Source organism: Zonotrichia leucophrys, chromosome 4 (assembly GCF_028769735.1).
Source record: "Zonotrichia leucophrys gambelii isolate GWCS_2022_RI chromosome 4, RI_Zleu_2.0, whole genome shotgun sequence".
Taxonomy (NCBI): Eukaryota; Metazoa; Chordata; class Aves; order Passeriformes; family Passerellidae; genus Zonotrichia; species Zonotrichia leucophrys.
Genome location: NC_088173.1, coordinates 11,002,580 through 11,028,314, shown reverse-complemented (window position 1 = coordinate 11,028,314; position 25,735 = coordinate 11,002,580). Strand labels below are relative to the sequence as shown.

Genomic DNA, 25,735 nt, shown 5'->3' with positions numbered 1-25,735 from the left:
GCTGCTAAGAAAAGACAGGAGAACAAAACCACTGTGTGGGCTGACACGGCAGCAAAACGAGGGAGGCAGAGGGGAGAAAGAGTCAAAGAAAACAAAGAACCCATAAAACTGCAAGTGCTAACCTGGTGTTTCCAGCAAGCCCATCCCAGCTGTCCTGGGAGCTTTGGTAAAAGGAACTGGGCACAGCCTTGCCCTTTAGTTTCAAACCTAGGGTAGCACTTCACCCCTCAATGCAGCTAAAGCACAGTTACATTCCAACTCAATAAGAAAAGACGCAATTCTTAAAATAAGCTCTCATTGATCAGAAGTCTACTTCATCCATGCTCCTAAAAAACATAAAAATGTACCTAACTCAAAGGTCCATGCAAAATGATATTTGAACTTCCTTCTGTATGTCACAACTGGGAAAAGAAGACACACAGTAAACAACTCCAAGACCAGTAACCTCACACACGCATCTAACTCTAGGAATGCTGAAGCATCATCAGCATGGCAGGCCCCACAAAAGTGTATTTTCAGAACATAAGAAAAGAAAACCAATAGCACACTCACCAAGGGCAGTGGTGATCCATTTTCAAAATACATCTTTAAAGTCCCAGCAGAATTCCAAGCATCATCAAAAGAAAAAAAAAAGTCAGAAACAAAGTTACATGGCAGACTTAAATTTTTTACCTACAGATTAAGAATTATCGATATTTACTATGTGTTTTGTAATCTATTTAATAAATACATCTATTTAAATTTACATAATACAGTTTACCTGTATTATGAACTGCAGAAATGGAAGATAAGCCAAACAGAAAACATTTGACGTGTCAAGAACTTATGATTTAAGAAAATGCAATCTATAGGATTTGGCCAATTTTAGCATTTGGTCCTCAATCTGAATAGGATTTTCAACTACTGTTTATTTTCTGTCAGAGCCTTAGAAACTGGGCTAATTCAATTACTATGTAGTGATATATCTAAATATATTTCCAAGAACAAGGGCTGCTTTTTTTAGAAATAAATACATTTTTCTATGCAAATATAAAGGGTTTCTAAGAGATTACCTTATATGAAAAATCCCAAACACTTTTGCAATTAATCACTCTCCATTAACAAAATGTTCACAAGAAAATCAGATTTGATTGTAATGAGCAAATTTTGGTAAGGTAAGGACAAAATAAAGGTATTCTTCAAAATACGTTAACTAATTGCACTCTGCAAATTTCACTCACATTTTGTGGATAACAAGGCACCTCTTTTCTTCACTAGAAACACACATGACTATGTTCCTATCTCACACTGCAACCACCATTCCATACAACACAACCAAGATGCTCTTCCTGCCCCAACTCTGCCTCTCTTTGAGTGCCTTGCTGCCTTCCTGGACAAAGCAATGTCTTCTCCACCCCACCACCGTGTTGTAGCATTTGATCAGCTGAAGAGTATTTGGAACAGCTCAAAGCTAAGAATAAACCTCCCTTGGAAGAAATGTCTTCTCTCAAAGTTAAAAATACAAAGCACAGGGGCCAGAGTGAAGAAACACAGGGACATCCAAACTAACTGGAGAAGGGTCAGAGAGAACAGCCAAAAGAAAGATTAAATTAGAAAGCAATCAGACTTCTGGAGAGTATGGATATGAACTTCCTTTTGCAGGAGACAAACAAGAACTTAATTTTACGGCTTTAGTTAGAAGTGGAAAAATTCTTGGCTGTTTCTTTCTTTAAACAAAAGTAACCTGCAAGTTATCCAGCAAAAAATAGGATTTTAAGTGTATTACCTCAGGTAAGATGCAAGTGACATCATGATTAGATTGAGATGGGTAGTGATGCTTATTCAGATTCTAACAAAAGAAGTACATTTTTTAATCAGCTATTTTTGGTTACATTCTTAAGGAAAATTCTTTATTAATATTTATAATTTTTAACCATTATGTAAAGAATGTGTAAGACCATGTAATCCATGGCATCAAGGGAGTCATGAAATGAATCAGACTAAGCTACAGACTTCCTTAGAAATAAGTAAATGAAAACTAAATCTAAAAAAAGAAAAATCTAAGGGGGAAAAGTGTATCGGCCAAAATATTAAGCCTGAAAAATCTACTCATAAAAAATAAAAGCTTCTATGCTAAAAAAAAAAAATTGATTAATTCAGAAAATCACTTATTTAAGGATATTCTTACTTGTCGCATACTGAACAGTGATGGCAGCGATCTGGTTTTACAAGATGGCATCTGTCACAGTATCTGATTGCTAAAGAAAAAAGTTCCAAGATTAGACTTCAATCTAAATTTACACATTTTGATTTCTGAATGCTGTGCAAAAGTGATTACTTGCAGCCAGCCCTGCAGAACCCCCAGGAAGCCTTTCAGCATGATCAGAAGCAGTTGCAAACACCAAAGCATTCTTGCAATGCTGATTCTATCAGACTGAACCCAAAGAGCTCAGTTTTTGCCATCTGTGCTAATCATACTAATAATGTTTTCTTTTTTTTCCCAAGCCTTATAACTCTGCAAAACAACCAACCAACAAAACCCACAAAACCCTCACTAGACTGGAAAAATGTCAAAGACTTTTCAACAATATAGCTATTTTACAGCTATTATTCTAACAGCTTTAATTTATTATGTGAGATTATCTCTTCGATTTGCTTAGCTAGGCAGCATTCAAAAACTGGCAATATGAGTAGGGTTAGATTAACTTTTAGTTTGGAAGATCTTTTGTTCTTGCAACTGAATGACCAACAAGTAAAACAGTAACAGTTTCTTACTGTGATCTATTTAGCTATGAATGACATACAGACAGTGATTCTGTTTTTATTATTTTTTAACCTATAATAAAAGAAATTTACACAGTTAATGAATGCTACAGCCTCTTCTGCAGCTTGTCAGTAGCACAAGCTATTTGTCAATATCAATTGAAAATAAAAGCAAGGCACTGTCAATCCACTTTCAAATCCAAAACTGTACGCTGCAATTTACTTCCCAACCATCTTTATACACTGAATAAATGTTGCTAAATTAAAGTTCTGGAACCACTCTGTTATTTTATGAAATATGGAAAACACTTCCCTTCCATCCAAACCCTTGAAAACTCTTTTTTAATTAGTTTAAGTAGTCCCTCAGGACCCCTGCCTTTGTTAGTGTCCTGAACACCCATTTACCTCCAGACATTGTCCGTGTATAGATAGGAAGATCCTTGGCTGCTCGTCTTAGGACTTCTTGCTGGGATTCACCTCTAGGCTCTCTCTCTAGGGACTCCTTGTCTGAATATGACAGATGGAACTGGAATAATTTTTAAAATCAAAGAAATATTAGAAAATTCCAAGTTAAATATGTAACTGTAGATGTGTAAAGAGGAATAAATATTCATTATATAAAGATGGATTAGCAACATGTACAGGATATTACAGCAAATAACCCAGTGTTCCCACAACAGCTAATTCATTTTATGGTAGCTGAAGACAAAATTAAAAACACTTCTGATTTGGTATAGAGGCAATGCTGAACGTTTCCAGAAGTATTAAGCAACATTCTTCAAGAGAAAGATCAAGAGCTTATCATTCCTCTGAAATTCCTGAATTTACTTCTGTAATGCCAAATATTAACTAGTGAATATAATGTAGGGATGTCATGTTTAACTAAAGGAAAATACACTACTAGTAATAGCAGAAAAGACAGCTTTATTTCTCTCCTGGTGTCTGGCATTTTCCCTTTTATTCTTTGTCACTGCTGTTCTCTTCATGCAGGTGTTAGGATGTGTTTTCAGTTTTGAGACTGGCTAAGAGAAGGAAGAGATGGGTCTTGTATAGTAAATTAACCATACCGTGAATATCTGCCTGAATAAAATGGCAGCTTCTGTCACTGCCCAAAACAATAACAAACATGGCTCTAGAAAGTGCTGAAAAGGCAAAAATTACTGAAAGAGATGCTTAGCATACATGAAATACTACAAATTTCTTAAACACCAAAGTCCCCTGCAACACAGCAATGTAGCCACCTTTGTCACTGTAGCTTCTAGAAACAGGCAGAAGTATTTGGCATCTCTGTCAGACAAAGAGGATACAAAATCACCTTTGAAAAGAAGTCCACATTTGGCAGGAAGAGCTGTCTCTATCCTGTGCCAGAAACAGAAGCCTTCTGCATAGTACTTATGTTTACAGGAAGGCTAGCCATTACAACAATATTGATTTTTCTTTCCTAAAAAAAAAAAAGTGATGCATGCAAAAATAAGAGAGCAGACAGAAACATGCAGTTAGGAGCCCATTCTTCCATAGAGAAGGCATCACTCCACCCTTCCCGACAAAGCCCACAGACTTCCAGCTGAAGCTGGATATTCACTGTTTAACTTGAGTTTCTCAGGCCACCATTTTTTTCCCCTTGCAAGAACATTCTTACCAACATCTGAGTTGATTTATAAGATTTCTCACTACAGAAACTTAGTTTAGAATACTTTTTGTCAAATGCTTATTTGGTGTAAACAGAGCTACTGTTCCATCTTTTTTTTTTTATTGCTCCTCAGAGTAGTCCTGCATCTAAAACCTATGTGCTTGGGTACCCATTTTCACTCCCATCTTCATGCAGTGCTTGTATAAAGCTGGTATGCACAAGTAAAGAGCAGCACACACTACAGTGAAATCCACCAAAACCTACTTTACATGTAAAAGTTTGAAATAAGCTTAAAAGAAAGCTGTGTGGTTTGCACTAGCTGCAGTATTCATGAAAACAAAATGCAAAAGCTTGTTTTTCAGTCCTCAAATGAGTATTTGCTAGCTCAGTTCACTTGAAAATACATCTTTTTCTATTTGCAGACTTATCGTATAAAACAGAAGCTAAGTAACTTAACATTACAAACTGCCCTAATTCAATTTTTAAAATACTGCTCTAGTAGAATAGGAAAAAGACATGGAACAACAAAGATATCACTGCCAGCAACACTGTGTGAATTCAAACACCACACATTGCTTTCTATTACTCAACTACAATGCTTTTCCTACTCCATTTGAAATTCTCCACTAGCATTGTATGATGGATTTGAAATTGTACTATAATCAGCAGGATTTGTCAAAATGCTTTCATTGGCATCAGCCCAATGATTTGAAAACCCTCCTAATTATCAGTACAGTCATCATATACATGCAGACATTTTGCCATATAATTTCCAAATGAAACAGGCTTTTAACTTATTTTGTTCCTGCCCACCCAGGCTATAGTAAAGACTGCAGTGTGAACCCCAGTGAAGATGGCAATTAGTCTGAATTATTTACTTGCTTTCCCAATTACATATCCTAGTAGTGAACGAAAACTATTTGGAAAGGGACCTCCACACAGCAGACAATAGGAATCACAAGCTATTCATTTTAGGCTGAGCTAGAGTTGAGTCCATGCCAAAGTAAGTGTTTGCTTTGTGGGTATTTCCAGCTACAGGACAGGCACAGCATGGCTCCTCCTGACCTCAGAGGTTGTGTAACACAGCACCTACTGAGGACTCAGGGGTTTCTGTACAAAGAACGGAAGGGGCCAAAAAGTTGTGCTAGCTACAAAAAACTGCACGAGCAGAACTTCCACTGGGGCCATTGATGAAGAACCCTCCCAGATCTCTTTTTTCATGGGGCTGTTCTTTACCAGCTCCCCTCCTGCTTAGCCAGGTGTGGCTTCCCACCATCAGCTAACCTAATGTGCACTCCCACCACAATCCAAAAGCACCTTCATACCAAAACAGATGGGGAAGAAGTTTAAGTTTAGAGGACAACAGACAGATGTCGACAAGAAATATAAGTCTTAAACACAGGGAAATAAATTTTTGCCCATGTAAAAGTCTGATATTCCCAAGGCAAAGATTCAGGCTGCTAGTTCAAATAACTCATATTTTTGAAGTGGACAGGACTTTTTCTTCTACCACAAATATCTCATTTTGAAATATTTAGTAAAAAATTAGAGAAATTGTTACTTTTTTTGGTCTTGGTCACTACACTGATTGCAATCTGACTCCTATTAAGAAGCTGTAACTGCCATCTGTGTTTTCCTACAGAGTGTAAAACTACATGACATCAGACACCAAGTTGTTCAAGCACTACAAAATCAGACATTTGGCTAGGCTATTTCATAAACAAAAGTTTTCTTACTTCTTTTGAAGGATTCATTGGTAGCGTAAAGATTGTTTTCCAATATGACCAGACGAACAGCATGAAAAATATGTGGTAAGCAACCAGGCACACAACTAAAATCAGAAGGGAACAGAATTAATACAAACAGACCAGAGATATTGTAGTACTTACAAATAGTGCCTGTAGGCATCACAGATAGTTTTCTAACAGATGTAAATACAGAGGCTCTGGAAAAGCTTTGCCACAAAAATACTGCACTGCAACTTTACAAAAGACAAATGAAACTGTGTGGGGAAGGTCATGATATAGTCTACATAGATTACAGAAGTTTGAGGAAAATGCTTAATAGCCTATTTAAGCTCCATCATTAATTAGCAAGCAGTCTCCATAACACATTTGTTAAACCCTAATTAACTGATGCATCTCTGCCTTTTGGCATTATAGATCTTGTAGGAGACTGCTAGCCATGCAAACCCCCCCGCCTCCCCCCAGCCAAAGCCCCAAACCCCCAAAGGATGTAAGGGGACAATGACAAGTGTGAGGGAGTCTTGGGGTGACTATGCACATGATACCTGAGCAGTAACCATATCCAGGTAATTTGTTTTCTTGGATTTTAGGAGGGAGGACAGTTGGGTGATTTGTAAAACCTTCAGGTCCTTTAAATTCAAGTGTTCATTCACTACTTAATATTCTTCACAGCCAGTCAGAATTTATTCTTATGTTTTTTAAATAGATGAGAATCAACCATCAATCACTTACCATGCTGAGTTTTTTACTAGAATACAGAAGGTAACAGTAACTTTTCCTAAGAGTCTGCCATAGGTTGATAGGTATTTCCACTTAAAAGCTCTCACCCTAGTAAGCAATTCACTACAGTAAATAGCCAATCACAAATTCATATCCCCTGATTAATTTACTCTATCAACAAGAAAAGAGTATTCTTCCACAAATTCATATCCTCAAAAAAGTGTCATAATGGGAATCCTGTGTACTTTCACTCCAGGATCTGAAATACTGCCCCTGTAGGGTCAGCTCATGGAGTCTTTTTATTGGTCATGTTATTCAGGGCTAGAGAATTCTTTACAACACATGCATGATGGTGCATATAAATGCAGGAACAGTTGTCTGGTATGTTCTTTTTGCAATTTTGCATTAAAAGTAACACTGAATAAGTACTTTTGGTGTTGAAGTTTGTTTATCAAAATAGCAGGAACATTTCAAATGTTTACTGTTATTCACTAAGCTGTTAAAAATAATAAATAAAAGCTAATAGAATCTGAGGAGCGACTCTGTACAAAGCTTTTGGGATGACAGGGGCCAAGAGTCATATGCCTTGTCTATAAACTGAAAGAAAAGCATTATCAGCATAAATAAGTGATAGAGCTGGACTCCATACAAAGCCCAGTACACTAAATGACCATCTTGTTATTGCATATGCATCTGGACAGGAACAGTCCTGACTTTTATCAGAATATTTTGATCAGCTCTAAAAAAACCTGATTTACTCAAACAAAATCAGTATTTTGTTTAAACAACAGTATATTCATGGCATATAGTGAGAGCAAAGTAGGACAAGTTACCTCAGTTTTGTACATGATGCACTTACTGATCTGCATTAAGCATTTTATTGTTCAAAAAATCTCCCCAGTGACTGACTGACATTCATATATGAAAAAAAAAAAGTGCCTAACACCTAAAGACATTATCCAAGGTTTTCCCTTTGAAGTCTGAACAAGCCTTGAGCTCATCTTGTTTGATCTTGAAGCTCAGCTCCCCAGCCTGGCCCCTGACTGCTCACTCCTCCCAGGTCACCTTCCCACCGGTTTCCCTGCTCTGGGATGGACACCCTGGGCTACCCAGCTGCTCCACCGGGCCTGGGGCTGCTGAGAGCCCAACACAAGAACTTCATTTCACTTGAGGCAGTTAAAGAAGAGCTGTCAGCTGCTCACTAGCACAAACCTTTCTATTTTACACATTTTCTGGAAAAAAAACCCCACCAACCAACCAACAAAACCCCAACTCAACCAAACAAAACAAATCCCAACCCAAATGGTGCATCCCTTGCTTGAAGGCAATCAATTTACAGCTAGCTAGCACAGCCAGAGTTGCCTGGAAATTGGGGGCAACCTGTAGGACAGCTGGGCCCCATTTGCCCAGTTTTCCCTCCTGAAAACTCTTAGGGCAGAAGTGTAGCCAGGGTAAGTTTCTTCTGACTGGCCAAAGCCCACCAAGGTCTTGAGTGAAAAGAAGGAAATTTAATGTTACCCAACACATTTTGCTGATAATTCTAATGTGTTTTGTGAGCAATGCCCATCAACTCACTTTTTTTTCCCCTCCCACAGAGTACAGAGCAGCAAGAAACTGAAATTCAAAGCCTGCAGATAACACTTCTACACTCATATGGGGGATGAGGTCCTTGAACTGAAAAAAAGTTTTTCAAGCAAATTTCTTAATTGACAAACATCTTTTCTATGTGAGGGAGTTACCAACGACTTAATAAAATCTGCTGGAATTACACAAACATAAAAAGCTCTTCCTCCAAAAGCTCTGCAGCCCTACACTTTACACTTCCATGTTGTGCTGTAGTATTAAAATAGCATCTGGAATAAACAATCTAAACATGCTACAGCCTCAGGGAAGGAACTGTAGTGACTGCTAACTAGGCAGTTTTATTATATTCCGAGAAGGCTTCATATCTGAATGATTCTATTTCTTTAAAAACATTAAAAAGAAAATGCAGAAAAAAATCACCCCGCATTTAAGTATGTTGTATCTACACAAATACACTGCTTTTACAAGAGCTTTTACAATCCTGCTTTTACAAGAGCTTTCCATATTATGAATAAATTTTTTAAACGAAGAAAGTAAGGATTGTTTTAGCTGACATATCAAAAAGCCAGTGAAAAGAGTAAAAAAATTCTAATTTTTCTCTCCTCTATTTGTAATGGCTACGGTAATATTCAGGAACAGCAAGATAATAAAAGGTGATGAGGAACAAAAAAAGTACAAATCTATTATTTTAAGTTTGACTGTTTCTCAGTTCTACTAGTGAACTACTGTTCTATTCTGATATATGAATTACAACTATAAACAGCTAATAAAAATCTTACCTTTTTCTCCGATATTTGTCATTGTCACTGGAAAAAAAAGAAAAAAGGAGATAATAAAAATCTGTGTTTAAATAGCGAATGACGTAACTCAATATTTAAACTTTTTTTCAGCCAAAGATGGAAGAGTAATCATCAAACAATACACGTTTAAGGTCACACACTATGAAGCTTTTATGCTGTGTACATTTATCACGAGAATAAGTACACAGTATCCATTGCTTATAAGGTTTATTTGGCTCCTCTTCCCAGGCTCATTTCCTGATAACTAGGACCGCCAGCTATTTGAAGCTGCCAAAGTTTAAACTAAGAAAAGCCATCTCTGAAGAGCAGTTATTTCTTCTAACTGTGGTTGCACAGCTTTCACTCTTTATGTACTTAATGTTGCAGTGCAGGCATCAGCTTCTAGAGCTGGTTTTTGACAGCAATATTTGGTGATACCTTAGATCTTCAAAGCATAAAAACTGAAAGTAGACAAAAGTTGCATTTCCTTTAAGAAATTGCCCACAGATTACAAGACAGTAAGAGAGTGAGAAAGGGCAAGTGTGTCAGGCATAGAAGGGGGCACACAGATATCACATATCAGTAATTGCATTTTCCTCTCTTGGTCACATTATTCAAAAGTACTATCCCACAACAGGTATCTCAGAGAGATCAGAAACTCCCAAGATCAAAACCTCCTTTCACCCAAACCACTCCACCACACATTTATCCATCCCAGCTAAGCAGTGTACAAGCTGTGATACACTGGTGCCTACAACAGGACAGTATATACACAGAGCTCTCATCCACTCCTGTTTCCTAATAAAAATGATTGCACCAGGCTGATCTTCAAGCTCCAGGCACAAGGCAACTCCTACAGAAAAGCCCAAGAGCCACGCCACCTGACTGATGGATTAAACACAGGCTTGGTGATTGAGTTAAAGCCAGCATTTAAACACATCCTACACATTGCAAGGCCGGACCATGGCCCCAGACCCTAACAAATGCTCTGGGAGAGTGACCACTCACAAGTCTGCAGATGACACCACCCTGGGGACAGCAGCTGATACGTGCAGGACTTCCATTGAGAGGGACCACGACAGACTGGGGGAAGGAACCAATGGATGAAATTCACAAGGGCAAAGAAAAAGTCCTGCACCTGTGAAGAAGCCACCCCTGCAATGACACAGCCTGGGGCTGCTGGGCTGGAGCAGCTCTCTGGAAGAAGCCAAGGGGCTGCTGGTGGGCAGCAGAAAGGGCCACCAGGCACATGGGTACCTCAGCAGGGCACTACTGCTGCTCAGCCAAGGGAAGGGTTTATCCCCTTCTGTGCAGCATCCATCAGACCAACCCAAAACCCTGCTGGGATTTGGGACCCCAACACAACAGAGACAAGTTCAGGAGGAAATGATGAAGCTGGCAGGGACTCATCCTCTAGAGAGAGGCTGCACAGCCAGGGCTTGTCAGCCCTGGGGAAGACATGGTTTTGGGAGGGCCTCCCAGGAGGCACTGAGGAGGTGGACTCTTCATACTGGCACAGAGTGGGATGACAAGAGCCAGGGAGTGCAAGGTGAAATGAAAGGATCCGATCTGATAGAAGGAAAAACACTTCCACCACGAGAACCATTCACCAGCAGAGGAAACTCTCCAGACATGGTGCACAGCCTCCACCAGGGAAGTTTTTCAAGACTCAAACCAATAAAACCCTGAAGAACCTGGTGTGACCTCACACCTAGCCCTGATTTGATCAGGAGGTCAGACTAGATGAGCTGAGGTCCTCTCAAACATGAATTATTCTACAATTCTGCAATTATAAAAGAGGTCTATTAAAATGGAGATTTGACTATAGCTCTAGCAAAACAAGCATCTACCTTACCTGAGGTAAAGCAGTAAGCAATCGTCTTTATAAACCTCCTCAAAAAAATCATAAAGATACCACAGAAGTTGCATAAACCACTATAAAATAGTATATTCTGCCTTCAGTTTTCTGAACTCTTTAGAATTTGATAAGCTGAATATTCACCTAGACAACTGCTAGAGAAATCTGAAAGAACACACATATACCTTTGACTCTGAGACGCAGACATGCTCCCCTACAATAATGCAAAAGAATTGTAAAATTGTAAGAAAACAGCCACGCACCAGATGATTGTTTACAAAACAAAAGACAACTTCAGAGCTGATATGCAATTTAAAAGTGATGGAGTTCTCAGATTAAGACAAATTAGCTGCTATTCAAATTCTGATTTTCTTTCTCCACTTGGAATGGTCAGCAAAGCATGCAGAAATTTTGCCAATCTTCTTGCAGTAACTACTCTCTGCTAATTAAAAAGTCACAGCCAAGCACACTTTGCAGAATCACCAGTTTCAAAACAAAATCTATTAAACCAACCTTCACAATAATTTGTGGTATTTTTCTCTCCTTACAAGGGAATGCCACAGAACACTGCTGTGAAAGCAACTGTAATCTTTTTTCTGCCCCTTATCTTTGGATAAAATGTATTTATTATTGTGTCTGAGACATCTAAATTTTCCACAATGCCTATAAGTAAAGGACTGACAAATACAAATTTAGTCATTTCTACCACACAGCAAAGCTAAAATTCCTGTCCACCTCCACACCCAACAAGCATCCCATAGACAGCGACAGAAAGGAACTATGCAAGACATCCAATAACCTGTATGAAGTGAAGTACCAGTCCTTCTGCTCATGCCTTTTTAAATCACCTCTGGCAAAGGCTCCCTGGAGGAGGTACAGAGAGTAGGAAAGTAATGGACCAGCATCTTCAATACAACAGCACTAGAGAGGAAATGAAGGTGTGGGGGTTTTTTTGGTTGGTTAAGGTTTTTCTGGTTTGGTTGCTGGCTCTTTTTTGGGGAGAGAGGGAGGGAGTGGGAGAACCTTTTGTTTTGCACCAATGTGGCAGAACTAACCAACAGGAAAAAAATGGCTCTTACAAATCAAACTCTCTCCTATATTTCTCCTAAAGCTTTAAACTTTTTCAGTTTGTTGAATGACCATGATACAAAGACTGTGAGAGTAACTACAAGATGTTTACCCTAAGGTCACACTAAAATTGTACTATTTAAGAACATGGAAAATAATTTTCTAATATGAAAAAAATCCTTTTATTTTGGATTTGATCAAAGAAATGTTTGCTATTTTCCCTGTCTTCTGAATAGCACACGATATGTTTATTTAAACCAAATTTTATATTTTTTAGTAGAATCTTTTGTATCAGTATTTATGGCAGTTTTCTCATTTCTGTTTCAAGGGGTTACACTCACTGTGGTGAAAAGTAGGTCAGACTGTGCATTCTGTCATTAATAAATATCAGCTGAAATGCTGCAAATGCACTTGCTGATAGTTAAACAGCACAGAAATAATATGGGTTAAAAGCATTTATGTCTATGATGACTAAAATAAACACAAAGGACATGGCAATCCCAACTGCTAAGCAAATTCTGAGAGAGAAAAAGGTAAATCCCTTTGAGACCAGGGAATGATACTCTTGTATACCCAGAGATTGAAATAATTATAAAAACATGACCTGTCTTCAGGAAATCATTAAAAAGTTACAGCTTTGTTTGCCTGAGGTACTGCAGGGGCCAATTTCATTAAGAATCACCCTTGCACTGCTAGAGCACCAGGATGCATTCACAGTTCAGTGCTAGCAGACTGCCACATCATTAGAGCCTCTCCGGTTCATTACGCAGCTCCCAGATGGTGCTCATCACAATTAGGGACAGACACAGCGCTTCAGCCAGGGGAGATGCCAATTTCCTGAGCCACAAACATTGCTCCCTGCTTGCCACAAGCAGCCAGAAACAGGAGCAGCACATCCAATAGTCAGTGCCACCAAGCAGAGGACAATTGCAAAGGTGATACAATGCTGTGCTTCAAAAGGATCTTAAAAAGTCCAGGATGGCTTCCATCACCAACTTAACTTGCTAGGAAGAGAAATCACAGCACTAGGCACCTTGCACACTGGGTCCGACCAAGCGGAGTTCCCACTTCTTCGATTTCCACTTATTTTCTCTGGAAAGCTTAATTCTCACTCAACCATGTAAAAACTAGGCAGATGTCCATCTCCACATAGCTAGAGACATGGTAAGACACATTGCTAGCACAAACCCCGAAAGATTTTGAAAGATAAATTTAATATCAAAATGTGCATTGGTTTTGTAATGTTAAATTTTGCTTGACTTCTAAACCCAAAGTTTCTGAACTGTAAATGTAATGACTAGATTTAAAAATAAGGAAAAAAATTTAAAAAGGGAAATGAGATAAAGCAAATAATATTTTAAAGCTGCAATGAAAGTGGATCTACAAAATTTTGCTATAATATTTTATGTACGTTTTTAAAATATTTAAATCTTTGGAATGGGAAAACAAGATAAATATGATGAGACTCTGCAGCCACACCTATAAATAGCTGGGTCTCTCAAACTTTTATGAAGTTTAACATCTTGGAGCAGATTCAGAAAACTAAGTACACATTTTATCTTTATAGCATATTTGAAGCTGTAAAACACTGATCTATAGATGCAGTTTTACTCAGCTCTGTGCACACATAAAAGTGTTTTATAGTTTTGACAAGTGTTCTGTCATTGCCTGCAATAGTCCTTTAGTAAAAATATCAGTGCTTGCAATAAAAACCTACCCCTCTGCTAGACAGAGCAGTGATTTGCATTGATTCAGAGAGACAAGGTGCCTCCAGTGCTTTGTTTCAGAACAAAAGTAATGGAAATATTTCAGGATATTTAAGGTTGGCATAGGTAGCCATCAATAACCCATACATTTGCATTTGATGGTATTTGCAAATGTTTCAGAAGATTCATTTCAAGCCTGTGCCCATCAAACTGCACCACTGTCCACCTGCCCAGCAGCAGCTGCTATTTGGTACCTTCGTAGGTAAGGTCACAAAACCACAGCTTTTGTATAGGGTATGACTAGGAACTGACTTAATCCTTCTTCTTTACAAACTTCCCATTTACCTTCCAAGTCACAAACACAGACTGAATGAAAAGTGTCCGGCTCTACCAAACTTGTAGACTCTTGTGCTGCCAGTATTGCCAGACACTTTTCAGCAAACAAAAACTGCACCCTGACAAGAACAACTCCTAAAGTTATGTATCAAGGAGTGTTAAACCTTCACCTCAGAACATAACCTCGTCCAGTAACTATATCTTCATCATAAACCTTATGGTTTCAACTCCAAGCCATGGTTTACATTTCAAGGCACAAAACCCACAGGTAATAATACACTGGGCACAACATGGGGAGATAACCAGCCCTGCTTAACACAGACATCAATTCTGCTCCAGAACTGTGGAATGGCAGCTGCCTTTGACAGTCTGAGAAAGCATTCAAACGAAATTTGGGAAATGCACAGGAGCACTGCTGGCTGTAATTCAGAAGCCAATTCTACTTCAGCCACCAGTTTTGAAACTTTTCTCAAAGTAACCACAGATGTCAGAAGAGGGGGGAAAAAATAAGGTAGTATTTCTAAAATATGGAATAAAAATGCAAACTTTCTTGGACCAAAGTACTTTTGTACCTTAGCAGCTCATGTGCAGACAGGTAATTTAACCAGTGTTTGACTACAGCCAACTGCAATGTTACAATGTACTTGTATTTCTACAGCCAAACCTAAGCTCTAAATGGTTACAAGACATAAGCTGCAAGTACCATAAATCCTTTAATCTATCTGGAGAACATACTGAGCAAAGAGCTCAAATCCAGCTGAACAAATCCTGAGTCTAACTCTTTATTTTTTTAGCTTTTTTTTCCCCTCCCACCCTATCACATTCTATCTCCTTATTTGCTGCCACTTCTGATGCCCTGATGACACTCTGCCAAGCCCACAGGGCACGTATTAATCCTTCCTCTAAACTGTGATGAATTAAGCAGCTTTACATCCTGTTATAATTCCATCCCACTGATGGTTCACAGGGTCAAAAACCTCAATTCAGCACTAATCAATCTGATCCTCCAGCAAAAATCTTTCATGATCATTAACATCTTTAGCAGCTGGATGTCATTCCATGCTTTCTGAAGGTAGCTGTGGATAGCTGTGGACAGAAACCAGTCACATATTCTACACTAAAACCAAAGATGAGACTTATAAGCTTTCCTGACAGTACTGTGAATGTCTTGTTGTATCCCCTCTTCAGCCATGCTCAAGTCATTTATTCTTTTCCAAATCAGGCAAATCACTCACCAGGTGGCAATATTTCCTCCCTTTCCCTTCACTGGAGTAGTCACAAAATGCTTATTGCTCGTTTGTTCCACAGTAAATCTATTTTCCTTCTTCAAAATTACAAATTCAAGCTGCATTTTCTGACAGGATTCCCTGAGCAAGAGCATTATCCTGTGAATTAAAATTAGTGCCATGTAAAAATGGATCAAAACTGAACAAAAACATCCATTTTCTATTGGATAGAGAATATCTACAGGATAACCCTTTCATCAGCTAAGCTGTTATTTTTCCTAAAAACATCTGTCACAACACTGTCAATTTTTTTACATTTTCCTTGTGATATGCACCTCCAAATCCTGAGCAGGTAGGAAAACAAAATGAAACAAAAGGATGTCAGTATCTGCATTTGTCAAGAACATTTCTGACAAACAGCTGTCAGAAACTGCAATAACCACTGGCTCTGCCCTCCCTAAAGCATGGAATCAATAAGTCCTCCAAGCCCCTTACTAACCTGACTTAGAGATGCATCTAAGAAGGGAAATGTAAGAATTTTTTATTCTTTGCACGTGAAGTACACAAAGATTTTAATAAACACAGAAAGTTCATTTTCAGGTTTTCATAAAGAGTGAATCCAATGTGCATTTTCTGAGTATAGACACATGGATACAGGTGCTGGGGTGAAGTATTTAATTTACACTCCATGTTACTGTTGTTCCATGTATCCTAGGTTGAAATTTCAGTAGCTTGTGCTATCAAAGTTCACTGTACTCACTGTGTGCTGCTTGTATTTCCCCATCCTTTTTAGAGAAAGAACAATAAATCTATATCCCTTAGCTTCTCATAAACACACTCAAATTATTTTCTAAGGGAAGGAACACTTAAAGACACAGTAATTTGAAACACAAAGTTATTCAGGGTGAAAAAAGAAGTACTACTACTAGACTGGGCTTGTGAAATGGCAATACTGGCAAAATCAAGAGAATTGCACTGGATTAGAGGTAAGCAATTTTTAGTTGAGTGCTTTAAGACCAACTCATATACACATTTAATTCCAGTATTCATTCTACATCCAGCAGAAAGAAGAGAACTATTTGCTAGTGCTCAACACCTTTCTCCTTCTTGTTAAAGGTTAAAGCTGCATGAGCACTTATGTGAATCCACTAATAAAAGAGACAGAACTCTAGACATGGCAATACTAGTGTTAAAAACAGTGGGCTCATTTTTCTGTTTATAAAACCCCTTTTTGTTTCTAAAATGCTACTCAGTATTGTAACTACTCAGCTTTAGGTATATAAGGAATCAGCTTAGTAGATTTCTTAAAAAAAAGAAGCCCCTCCTATAATGCTTGGATGAAATAAAAAAAACCCCAAACAACAACAGGATGAAATAAAAAAAAAAAACCCATCAAATAAACTCTAACAAAAAACCCCACAAATCCATTCAAACCACTACATTTGAATCACTTTCTCATTATTAAAAGCTCAAAGAGACCACTTACATTACAACAGGGTCCTTGCCAGGTCCTATTGCACAACAGTTAACACTGTTCCCTGTATGTTGTCAGCCCCAATGACAGAAAGCTGCAGAAAAAGCCCCAGCTATATACGTCCTCTTTAGCATTCAGTGCTGCAGGAATAAAAGAAGCACTGAACAGACAGGCTGGCTTCAAAGCACTGAAATGCTTACAGTCTATTCCTGCCGTTGGCTCTCGTTCCCTGAGTTGTTAGTTATTCCTTCTGTTGTTTACACTAAATATTCATTAGTAAGACAAAACATGAGCTTATTTTATTTTAATATGCCAAAAATGAGGGAAAACATCCAGATACAGATAAAAGATGGACTTACTGGAGATTGTGGATGACTATTACGTTGAATTAAAAACCTGGTGAGCCAGCTCCCACTGGAACGTGTGGGGGTGGGTGGGAAACAAACAAACAAACAAACCACCCTTGTCCATTGAAAGGAACTCAGTAAAAGATGCTTTAGCTGAGCCCCAGGATTTCACTTCCTCCCCCTCCCATTGCAGGCCTTTTGCTTTGAGAGGTTCTCAAGGAACCAGTGAACCACAGTTTATAGTCTGAAGCAAGTTTCAAGCATGTCATCTCTTTAAGAGGTACCTACTTTCAGGTGAACTAAACCCCACTTTTTCCCTATTGTACAGTTATGCAAAATAAAAAATACAGTAGAATACTGAAGCAGTAGTGCCCAGAAGAAGCCTACTGCACCTACCAGAAGGCTGCATACATTAGAACATTGACTACAGAGAGGCTCTTCCCTGGAACATCCTTGCCCTCCTCGTGTCAGCTTACAGCTCTCCTTTCCAGGCTTGCTCAGCCAATTCCCAGAATCCTGGAAACAATTTGCTTCCTTGTGCTGGAGGTACACACTTCATTGTTCCTCTCATGAGGGAACGGTAACTTTATTGAAGAGTGTTGTTTAAAATGAACAGAATTGAGTGGTGTTAGCAAAGAAAAAAATGCAAAAAGCCTAACCTCCAATATAGGAACTACAGCAAGTCTTGATACAAAAACCAGAGGTGCTAGGCCTGGCAATCACCTTTTACTTAATCCCTCAACTGCTCAGCCAAGCACCCATAGGATAAAAATCCTACCAGCCTTCTATATGCAATTAAAAAAAGATAAAATCAAAAATTAGGTATTAGACTGATAAGATTTTCAACATGAACAGCTGAAAACTAAGTACATCTAATTTATATTCCCGTGTGCCATTATAATGACACTGTTACTGAAACATCAGTATGCCACACATTAGCCTCTAAAAATCAGATTCAATGGTTTTCTACAAGATACACCGTAACAGAACCAAAATCAGGAAAAAAACCCTTCCAAACCAAGGGAGGCGGGTGAGCCGGTCATTTAATAAACCCTTCTGGCTCGGCTGCCCTAATGCACACAAATCTCACATCACACCCAGCCCCCAGAGTGTGCTCAGGGATGCGCCTGAGCTCAGGGTCAGGGGCCAAGGTGCGCGGCCAGGATGACTCCCCAATGCACCGGCACGCTGCCGACCACAAGGAAGGGAGCAAGAAGTTGCGACAGCTGGGCATTTTATAGACGACTGAAGGGTGGCACAGGGAGACTCGCGGGTTTCCTGCTACCTATTCCTGCTTGCACGTCCGCCCCCAATGGCTCTGTACCTGTGTGTGTGTACATGTGTGTGGTGTGTGCGCGGAAGGGACGGCCAACTCCGCTCAGCCGCCGGCACGGCCGGTGCCGCTTCCCGTGTCGGGGCTGGGACCGGCCGCACTCAGCGCGCCGCACGGAGGGAAACTCCCGCCTGTGGAGAGAGCGCCGTGCGCCGGCTGCCTCCTGCCGCGGGAGCGGGACCGGGCGCGATGGCTCACGGCGGACAGCGGGCAGCGCGGATGTCGCTCTCCAGCGCAGGGGGCCGGGGCGCGGGGAAACCGGTCCAGCCCAGCCCAGCCTCGGACACGGTCCGGGCGTGGCGGCGGCAGCAGCCCCAGCCGGGGGTGGCCCCGGCGCCAACAACAGAGGCGGCCGCCCGTGCCCGTGTCCGTGTCGGTGCCGCCCGGCTGCGCTCCCCCGGCAGGGGCGGCGGCGCCCACCCGCGTCCCGCCCGCCCCCCGCCGCCGCGGCGGCACTCACGCAGGCAGAGCTGGGTGACATAGGCGTAGTAGGACCAGCAGAGGATGCTGGAGATGAAGAGCACCGGCACCCAGTAGAGCAGCCGCTGGCAGCGTCGCCGCACGCCGCCCCAAGCACCCGGCGCCCCGGCTGCGGGCGGCGGCGGCGCCGCCATCTTCCCGCACCGCATCCCGCCGCTCGCTCGCTCCGGGGGCCCGGGCCCCGGCCGCGCTCCCCGCCGGAGCCCGCCCCGGCCCCGCCTCCCGGCGCGGCCGCTCCTCCCACCGCCCGCCCGCCGCTCCCCCGGGCTGGGCAGGGCCGGGCAGCGGGGGCAGAGCCGCCCGAGGGCCCGTGGCGGCCCTGTGGGATCCGGGTGTCTGTCCCGGGCCGGGGACACGGACAGGGGCAGGGGCACGGACACGGACACGGCCGGCAGGTTCGGGGCGGCGGCGCAGCGGCCCCGCCCGGCGCAGGGCGCGGCTCCGGCCGCCACGTGTTTGGGCGCTGGGGCGGGCGGCGGCCTGCGCTCGACGCTGCTCCCTCATCATCCGCCTCTGACAGCGGGATGGCGACGCTTAACAGCGCCCTGCGAGCGCTTCAGAACGCCCGGTTACCAAAGCGCTGCCGCGTTCGCAAATAACGCTGCGGAGTGCGGTGAACAGGAGTGCGGGCTGCCGTGCCTTGGCGGGCAGGAGGCGGTGGGCGGCCGCTGTGGGCAGGCATGGCTGGCTTGTGGCTTTTGGCAGCTGTTCGTGCAGGGGAAGGTGGCGGAAGGTTGTGCTGACTCACCCTTCCCCGAAAGGCTTCCCATTGCACTCATCGTAATGAAACGCTTGTGAACTATAACAGCAAACCCTGCTTGCGTTAGGTTGTGTGCACCCTAATCGTTGCTGAATTATCACTGTAAAATCAGTAACGTCGAGCACGGCCTGTTGCGTTTCTGCAATCTGCTAGAATCTCTCAGAGCATCAGCGGTGCAGTAGGTGGGAAGTAGCTGGTTGATTAAAATGGGTTTGGACTTTGAAAAAAAATAAAAAAACCTTTTCTAATATGTCATGCAGGAGACTACACGTGAAGATAAGTAATCACTATCTGGAAGGCATACAACTGCCATTGATTGAGAAAAAGACTGGGAAAGAAGAGAAAAAATTGGAGAAAATAAGACAGAACCAATGGTAGGTGTTGCTGGCAGGTTCCAGAGTAGAAAATGGAGTAGCTATAGTATGTTTGTTGAAAAGACACAAAAAAGAAGTTGACCATATGGCTGCAGTGTTTTTATATGATGGAAAATCATGCACCCCTCTTACAGTAAGATCAAACTGAGTGATTTCAGTTAGCCACAATGAACTGAATGAATGACCAACACCGCATAATGTATTGAGAGGGATAATATGTATATCCCATGGCAGTAAATCATCCTTGCCTATTCAGGAAAAAGGCTTGTATATCATTCTGAAGGGCTCAGCAAAACCGTCTCCTCAATGTATGGCTCTTACAGTAGAGGAATGAACAAAATATGCTACCAAAAGATTGGACCAGAATAATTTAAGAAAAGATTCTGCATAATGGCAAATTATGTATTATACATTTAAAGGTAAAGAGACAGGGAATGGTGCTGAAAAGCTAGATTTTATATTCCTGCATGCTATAGTTCTCAAACAAGAATAAAGAGACTGAAACCAACATGATGTAGACAATAAAAGCTTTTTATTTCACCTTAATTAATCATCCAAGTCATTGCTGAAGCCAGCATTTTAATAGAACATTTAAAGGATTTTACTTTACTATGTTTTAAGGAAAACATCTGTAATTATTCAACATAGATTTTAAAAGCAGAAGGAGTAAGATTACCACTGCCTGAAGGCAAGCCCCATGCTCAGCTGGCAAAAGTTAAAAGAAATGAAGGCAATTAAATTCATTTGATGGCTTTTTGCACTTATTTGGAAATACGTGACAGTGACCTCTCTCAGGTACCAAGGATAATGCATCTGTTGTATCCTGTGTTTCCAGGGAGACATGTCTGTACCTTCAGAAGTTTGCAGCTAGATGCTGTGTATGTAAGGGTGAAGTAGGTTTTGCATTGCCTTAGGGGCTATGAAAAGATTTCTCCTGTAAACCATATTAAAATGCTGTATGTGACACAGGGCTTATTAACAACACATGCCAGGGAAACACAGTAAACACTAGAGAAAACTTTATAACATAGTCATTTATTCTTTGGAGTCATAGTTATTATAGAATATTATGCATATAGAGAGGTGGCAGTTTGCCAGGAGTGTGGGAATAAAAAGATGATGTATTACAAAGGCCTTAAATTGTATAATACAAATTCTGTTCAGAAGCTTTTCATTATCGCCTCATGGAAATGGGCTTGTGTAGTTCAGCATTCTATCTTTTCCATGGCCACTACCACCCTCTGCTCACTGCTCACTTTCACAGTAATCAGAATTCTCTTATTTCATATGCTAGTGATTACATGAATAATTACTATAGTGTATGCTTTACCATAGCTCCAAAATCATGGTTATCTGGTTCAAAATTAGTGAAATAAACAGGCAAACTTCACTTTAATTTAGATGGAACAAAAAATCTTGCCCTGACTAATACTCTGAATTACCTTGGAGCATCCTTTGGTCAGAGAGCTGTAAAGAATCCTTCTCTCCTGTTCTTCTGTCTTTTCCCCATGGACATGGGCTCTCTAGCTCCTTTTCATATCCATAGTTACTTTCTATTCCTTTCATAGCTCTCATCACTCTCCAGCTGGGTCACAAGGCCTCTTTTCTGATGTGCTTTTCCTCCTCTCCCTCCCTCTGTGCAAAAATTTTAGGTAACAGCAGAAAAACTCAAGAACAAGCATATTCAATTGTGTTATGGCAGAAGTAAGTCTTGGGATAGTCCATTAATGGAGAGGTTGCCCAAATCAGTGTACTTGGGCTTTGTCTCTGCAGTGAGAGAGGTTACTTGGGACACAGCTTATTGCTGCTTGTATGAAATGTTCGAAAGAAAAAGAGAGGAAATGAAGGTAATTTTCTTGTCAGGAGTTGGGCTGAAGGAAGCTGGGGTTTGAGGAGGCAGCTTGAGTGTTTGGCAAATTGAAATAAAATGTTCTTGTCATAAGTGGTGCTGCTCAGGCTTTCCCCTCAGGCAAGGTATATGCAAATGATTGCTGGTAGATTTTTTAAAATGTGTCTCTCCTGGCATACATTTAGGTATTTCTAACATTGCTGCTTCTGACATTTCTCTGTACCCAGCTGTGCAAAGGGATGTTAAAGAAAGGGGTCACCACCCATAGCTCTGGGGCTGGGCATCCTCCTCCCTGCTGGTACATTGTACATCTCTAGGTTTGGCTTCCTCCCTTTGTCATTCCACGTGATAAGGTCCTTGATCAGATGACATTAGTGAAGCAGGCACTCCCTCCTTCCATTTGCTCTGACTGGTAGATTCCAGCTGGGTTCAGGTACAGAATGGGGAGTGAAAACTCTGCCTCTTTCTGAGGAAGGCATCTTGACATGCTTAGCATGCAGTCCTAATTAAAAACTACTCCTTTGCAAGTCAAGAGAGGGCTCTTCTCTTCTCTGTAAGCAATCTGATACGATGGAATACTTCCTCCCCCGCCAGGTCCCATGTATTCAGTGGAGGAGGAGGAGGAAGAGTAGGACAGGAAAACACATATTTACTCCTACACAAGTGCAATACACAGAGCAGCAGCTAGAAGCAGGAATACACAGACAGACTGACAGGCACACAGCACTCACTGAGTGAACCAGCAGCCCTGCAGGGATGCTCCTGGCCTTCCTGACAGTGACTGTGCTGCTTGCATCTCTCCAAAATGTTTGGGTGTGGGACCACACTTACCACACACAGGAAATCTCCACAACATTTCTGGCGTAAGATATTACCAGGAAAATGCATCTTGTATCCCAGCTGGAGTTTGGGACCATCTGTGTATAGTTGATAGCTCCTGGCTACATGAAAACCAGCAGTTAAGGAGCCTCCCTAGTCTCAGGCTAGCTGTCAAATGTACTTTCATTGAAGGGCTGGCCCAAATGTGTTCAATTCCTTGCTTGCCCTCTCAACCCGGCTTAGTACTTAATTATTTGCAACTGTTTTGATATCCAAACCTAACTGTTGTTGTATGATTTTCTTTTCTTAATTTTTTGTGGCAATTTTCCTTGTTCTCCACAGGAGAGGCACGCTTAGCTCCTTTCCAATTCCTTCTTTAGATTTCTTGATTTCTACCTCTGTATTGATACAATACTGTATTTGTCAGAGTCTGCCTTCAGGGAAGTTTTTTCAAGTCCTATTTGGGCTTATTATCCACCCACTCTTCTGTCACTTTCAGTGGTAATTTTTTCATTGCATTGTTTTATTTTTTTCCCCTGATGCATTCATCTGGGAATTTTCCTTTCCTTCCTGCTTTTCCTTTTGTCTCTTAAGGTGGGCAACATGGGAAAAAGTTGAATCTGTTCCAATCAGTGCTAGTTCCCGTGCAATGGAGATCTATACAGTGCCCTAAAGCAGGTCTCTGCTTAGACAAAAATCAAAACCCTTCAAGAAATATGTGAGACACCTTATCCCATGCTGTGTGCCCCACTCCAGTACTTTCTGCCCTGTGGAGTAGAAGTTATGTTTAATGGTTGACACCAAAAGCAGACATCTAAATTTAAAATTACCAATCTGAGAACCTCCTTTTTCTTCCCTCCCCCCACCCCTTCCCAACAGGGTGGTTTAAAACTTACTTTTAGAGCTTATGCCCTGAAATGTCTTGACAGATTTGAGCCACTCCATGCCTTGGTCATACATCTAGGTCTGGCTGTTGTCCAGGGATGAAATACCTGCCTATGTTCGTGCTTTTTGTTGCTGGGATCCTCAGAGTATGTCTGCACAAAATGCAGCAACAGCCACATTTTCTTTCTCTCCACTTCCCATGGAAATGTTTTACCTGTCAGCCTGCAAGCCAGTTGTGGTAGTTTGTCCATTGTCTTCATGAAATGATACAAAAAATGCTGCAAGGGCCACAGCACAGAGAAAGTAAATGGTTCAGCAGCCTCTTACAGAATCTGCCTGAAACAGCACAGACTTCTGGATTCCAGTGTTTGCTCCCTGCAGTGGGTTTTGTCACACAGTTTCCAAGTGCAAGGACATTTTTTTGTAAAGCCTAGGTAACTAGCTTCAGACTAAGTATTTTATTGCAGAGATTAGAATACCTGAAAGTTTATTCTTACAGGGTCATACTCTTTTGAATCTAGGTTATAGCTTCTGAATCAGGGTTAGAATTAAAAAACCCCACAGGTAATACATTGCTTTTTTCTATGAGTATTTGTATGTACAAAATTATGTATTTTAATAAAAAAATTTCAAGTGGGTACTAGTATTTTCATAGAATACTACTAGCTAATTGTAATGTTCATCTGTGGGAGGAATTTTGAAGTCAAGCTAGTGGTGAAAATTAACATTACCCATTCAAGATTAAAGCACATCCTTGTATTAAATTGTGTGTGTAAGAAAATAAATGCAATATATCCAAGGGCAGTATCTGCTGACAGCTTCAGGGTGCCAAATGCTTTAATGGATTCTCAGATATAGGGAAAAATACTGTGCATTCAGACCTCACACATTTTAAAAATATTCATGTAAGTTTTGGCTTGTTTTTAAGGGGAATTCAAACTTGGTATTGCTACAAATTAGTTCCAGATCCATTTTTGAATAGTGATTTTTTGCTCTGATTCTTTTCCTTCTGCAAGAATGAGTCTCAAGTTCTTTTCCTAGACACTGTCGTGATTATATCCTCAGTGGGACAAGAGGGCAAGACACATCATTAGGTATGATCATCATATCACACAATGTCGCATCAAAGTGAAAAATTTCTGTATCATTTTTCCCCCCTTCACTTCAAAGCATTTGTATCCTGATATTTAGGTGGAAAAGAAGAGATCAAATAACTACAGAAAGCAGGCAGTGTGACTAACAAAGTGCTGAAAGTTACTGTTCAATACTTTGGGTTTTTTCCCCTTCAGGCTGATAATGTTCTGTGTCATATAAAGTGACAATCTACAGTGGAAGGAGTCTGTATCCACTTATTGCTAAAATGTGCAAGGAGGGATCTTGCTGCCACTGGGATCTGAAGCACCAGCAGATTATCAGGGAGCAGCCTACACTGTAGGATATTCTGCCAGGAGCCAGGGGCTCCCCACAGCTCAGGCAGAAGTTGGTTAGCACCACAAGGGAACCCAAAGCTGAGGTTGCTGGTTCTCACTTTATCTGAGCTGGTCTGGGCATCTGCGGGCAGTTCCTAAGCACCCTCTGAATATTCACTTGCATTATTACAGTTTTCTCAACTTACAGAGGACAACAAGAGCTGCTTTTAAACAAAGCCTTAATTTATGCAACTTTTCAAACAATTTAGTTGCAGCATACACATCTCCTGTGCTGCCAGGATTTTTGCTGATTTTTAATAAGGTTTTACTGAGCCCAGTGACTGTTGCTTATCCGAGGGGTGCCTCTAGAGCAGATGGCATATGCCATTACTGTGCCTTGCTTTCACCTGTCCTTGCATTTTCAGGTCTTCTATGCAGAATTCTGTGGCTGAAAAGCAAAGCTATCTAAAGAGATGACTAAAAGAAGAAAACAAGTCTATTTTTTTGTCATGGCAAGATGCTCTAATTCAAAGTGCTTACACATTCATGTTACCAAATTAAAAAAAAAGATTGTGACAAAAGAATTTGAATTATATACACGGCAAAGAAAA

General features: G+C 41.0%; 1 protein-coding gene across 1 annotated transcript in view; it reads right to left on the bottom strand.

The window, feature by feature from the left end:
• The window catches only part of ZDHHC2 (zinc finger DHHC-type palmitoyltransferase 2), a 31,341-nt gene extending 12,103 nt beyond the window's left edge, over window positions 1-19,238 (bottom strand). The window contains exons 1-6 of the mRNA XM_064710460.1: window positions 19,009-19,238; window positions 9,201-9,227; window positions 6,109-6,203; window positions 3,148-3,268; window positions 2,168-2,237; window positions 553-585 (exon numbers count right to left, since the gene is read on the bottom strand). Coding sequence (XP_064566530.1) covers window positions 553-585; window positions 2,168-2,237; window positions 3,148-3,268; window positions 6,109-6,203; window positions 9,201-9,227; window positions 19,009-19,177 — 515 coding nt within the window. The 5' untranslated portion in view covers window positions 19,178-19,238. The remainder of the gene's footprint in view (window positions 1-552; window positions 586-2,167; window positions 2,238-3,147; window positions 3,269-6,108; window positions 6,204-9,200; window positions 9,228-19,008) is intronic.
• Window positions 19,239-25,735: the final 6,497 nt, after the last annotated feature.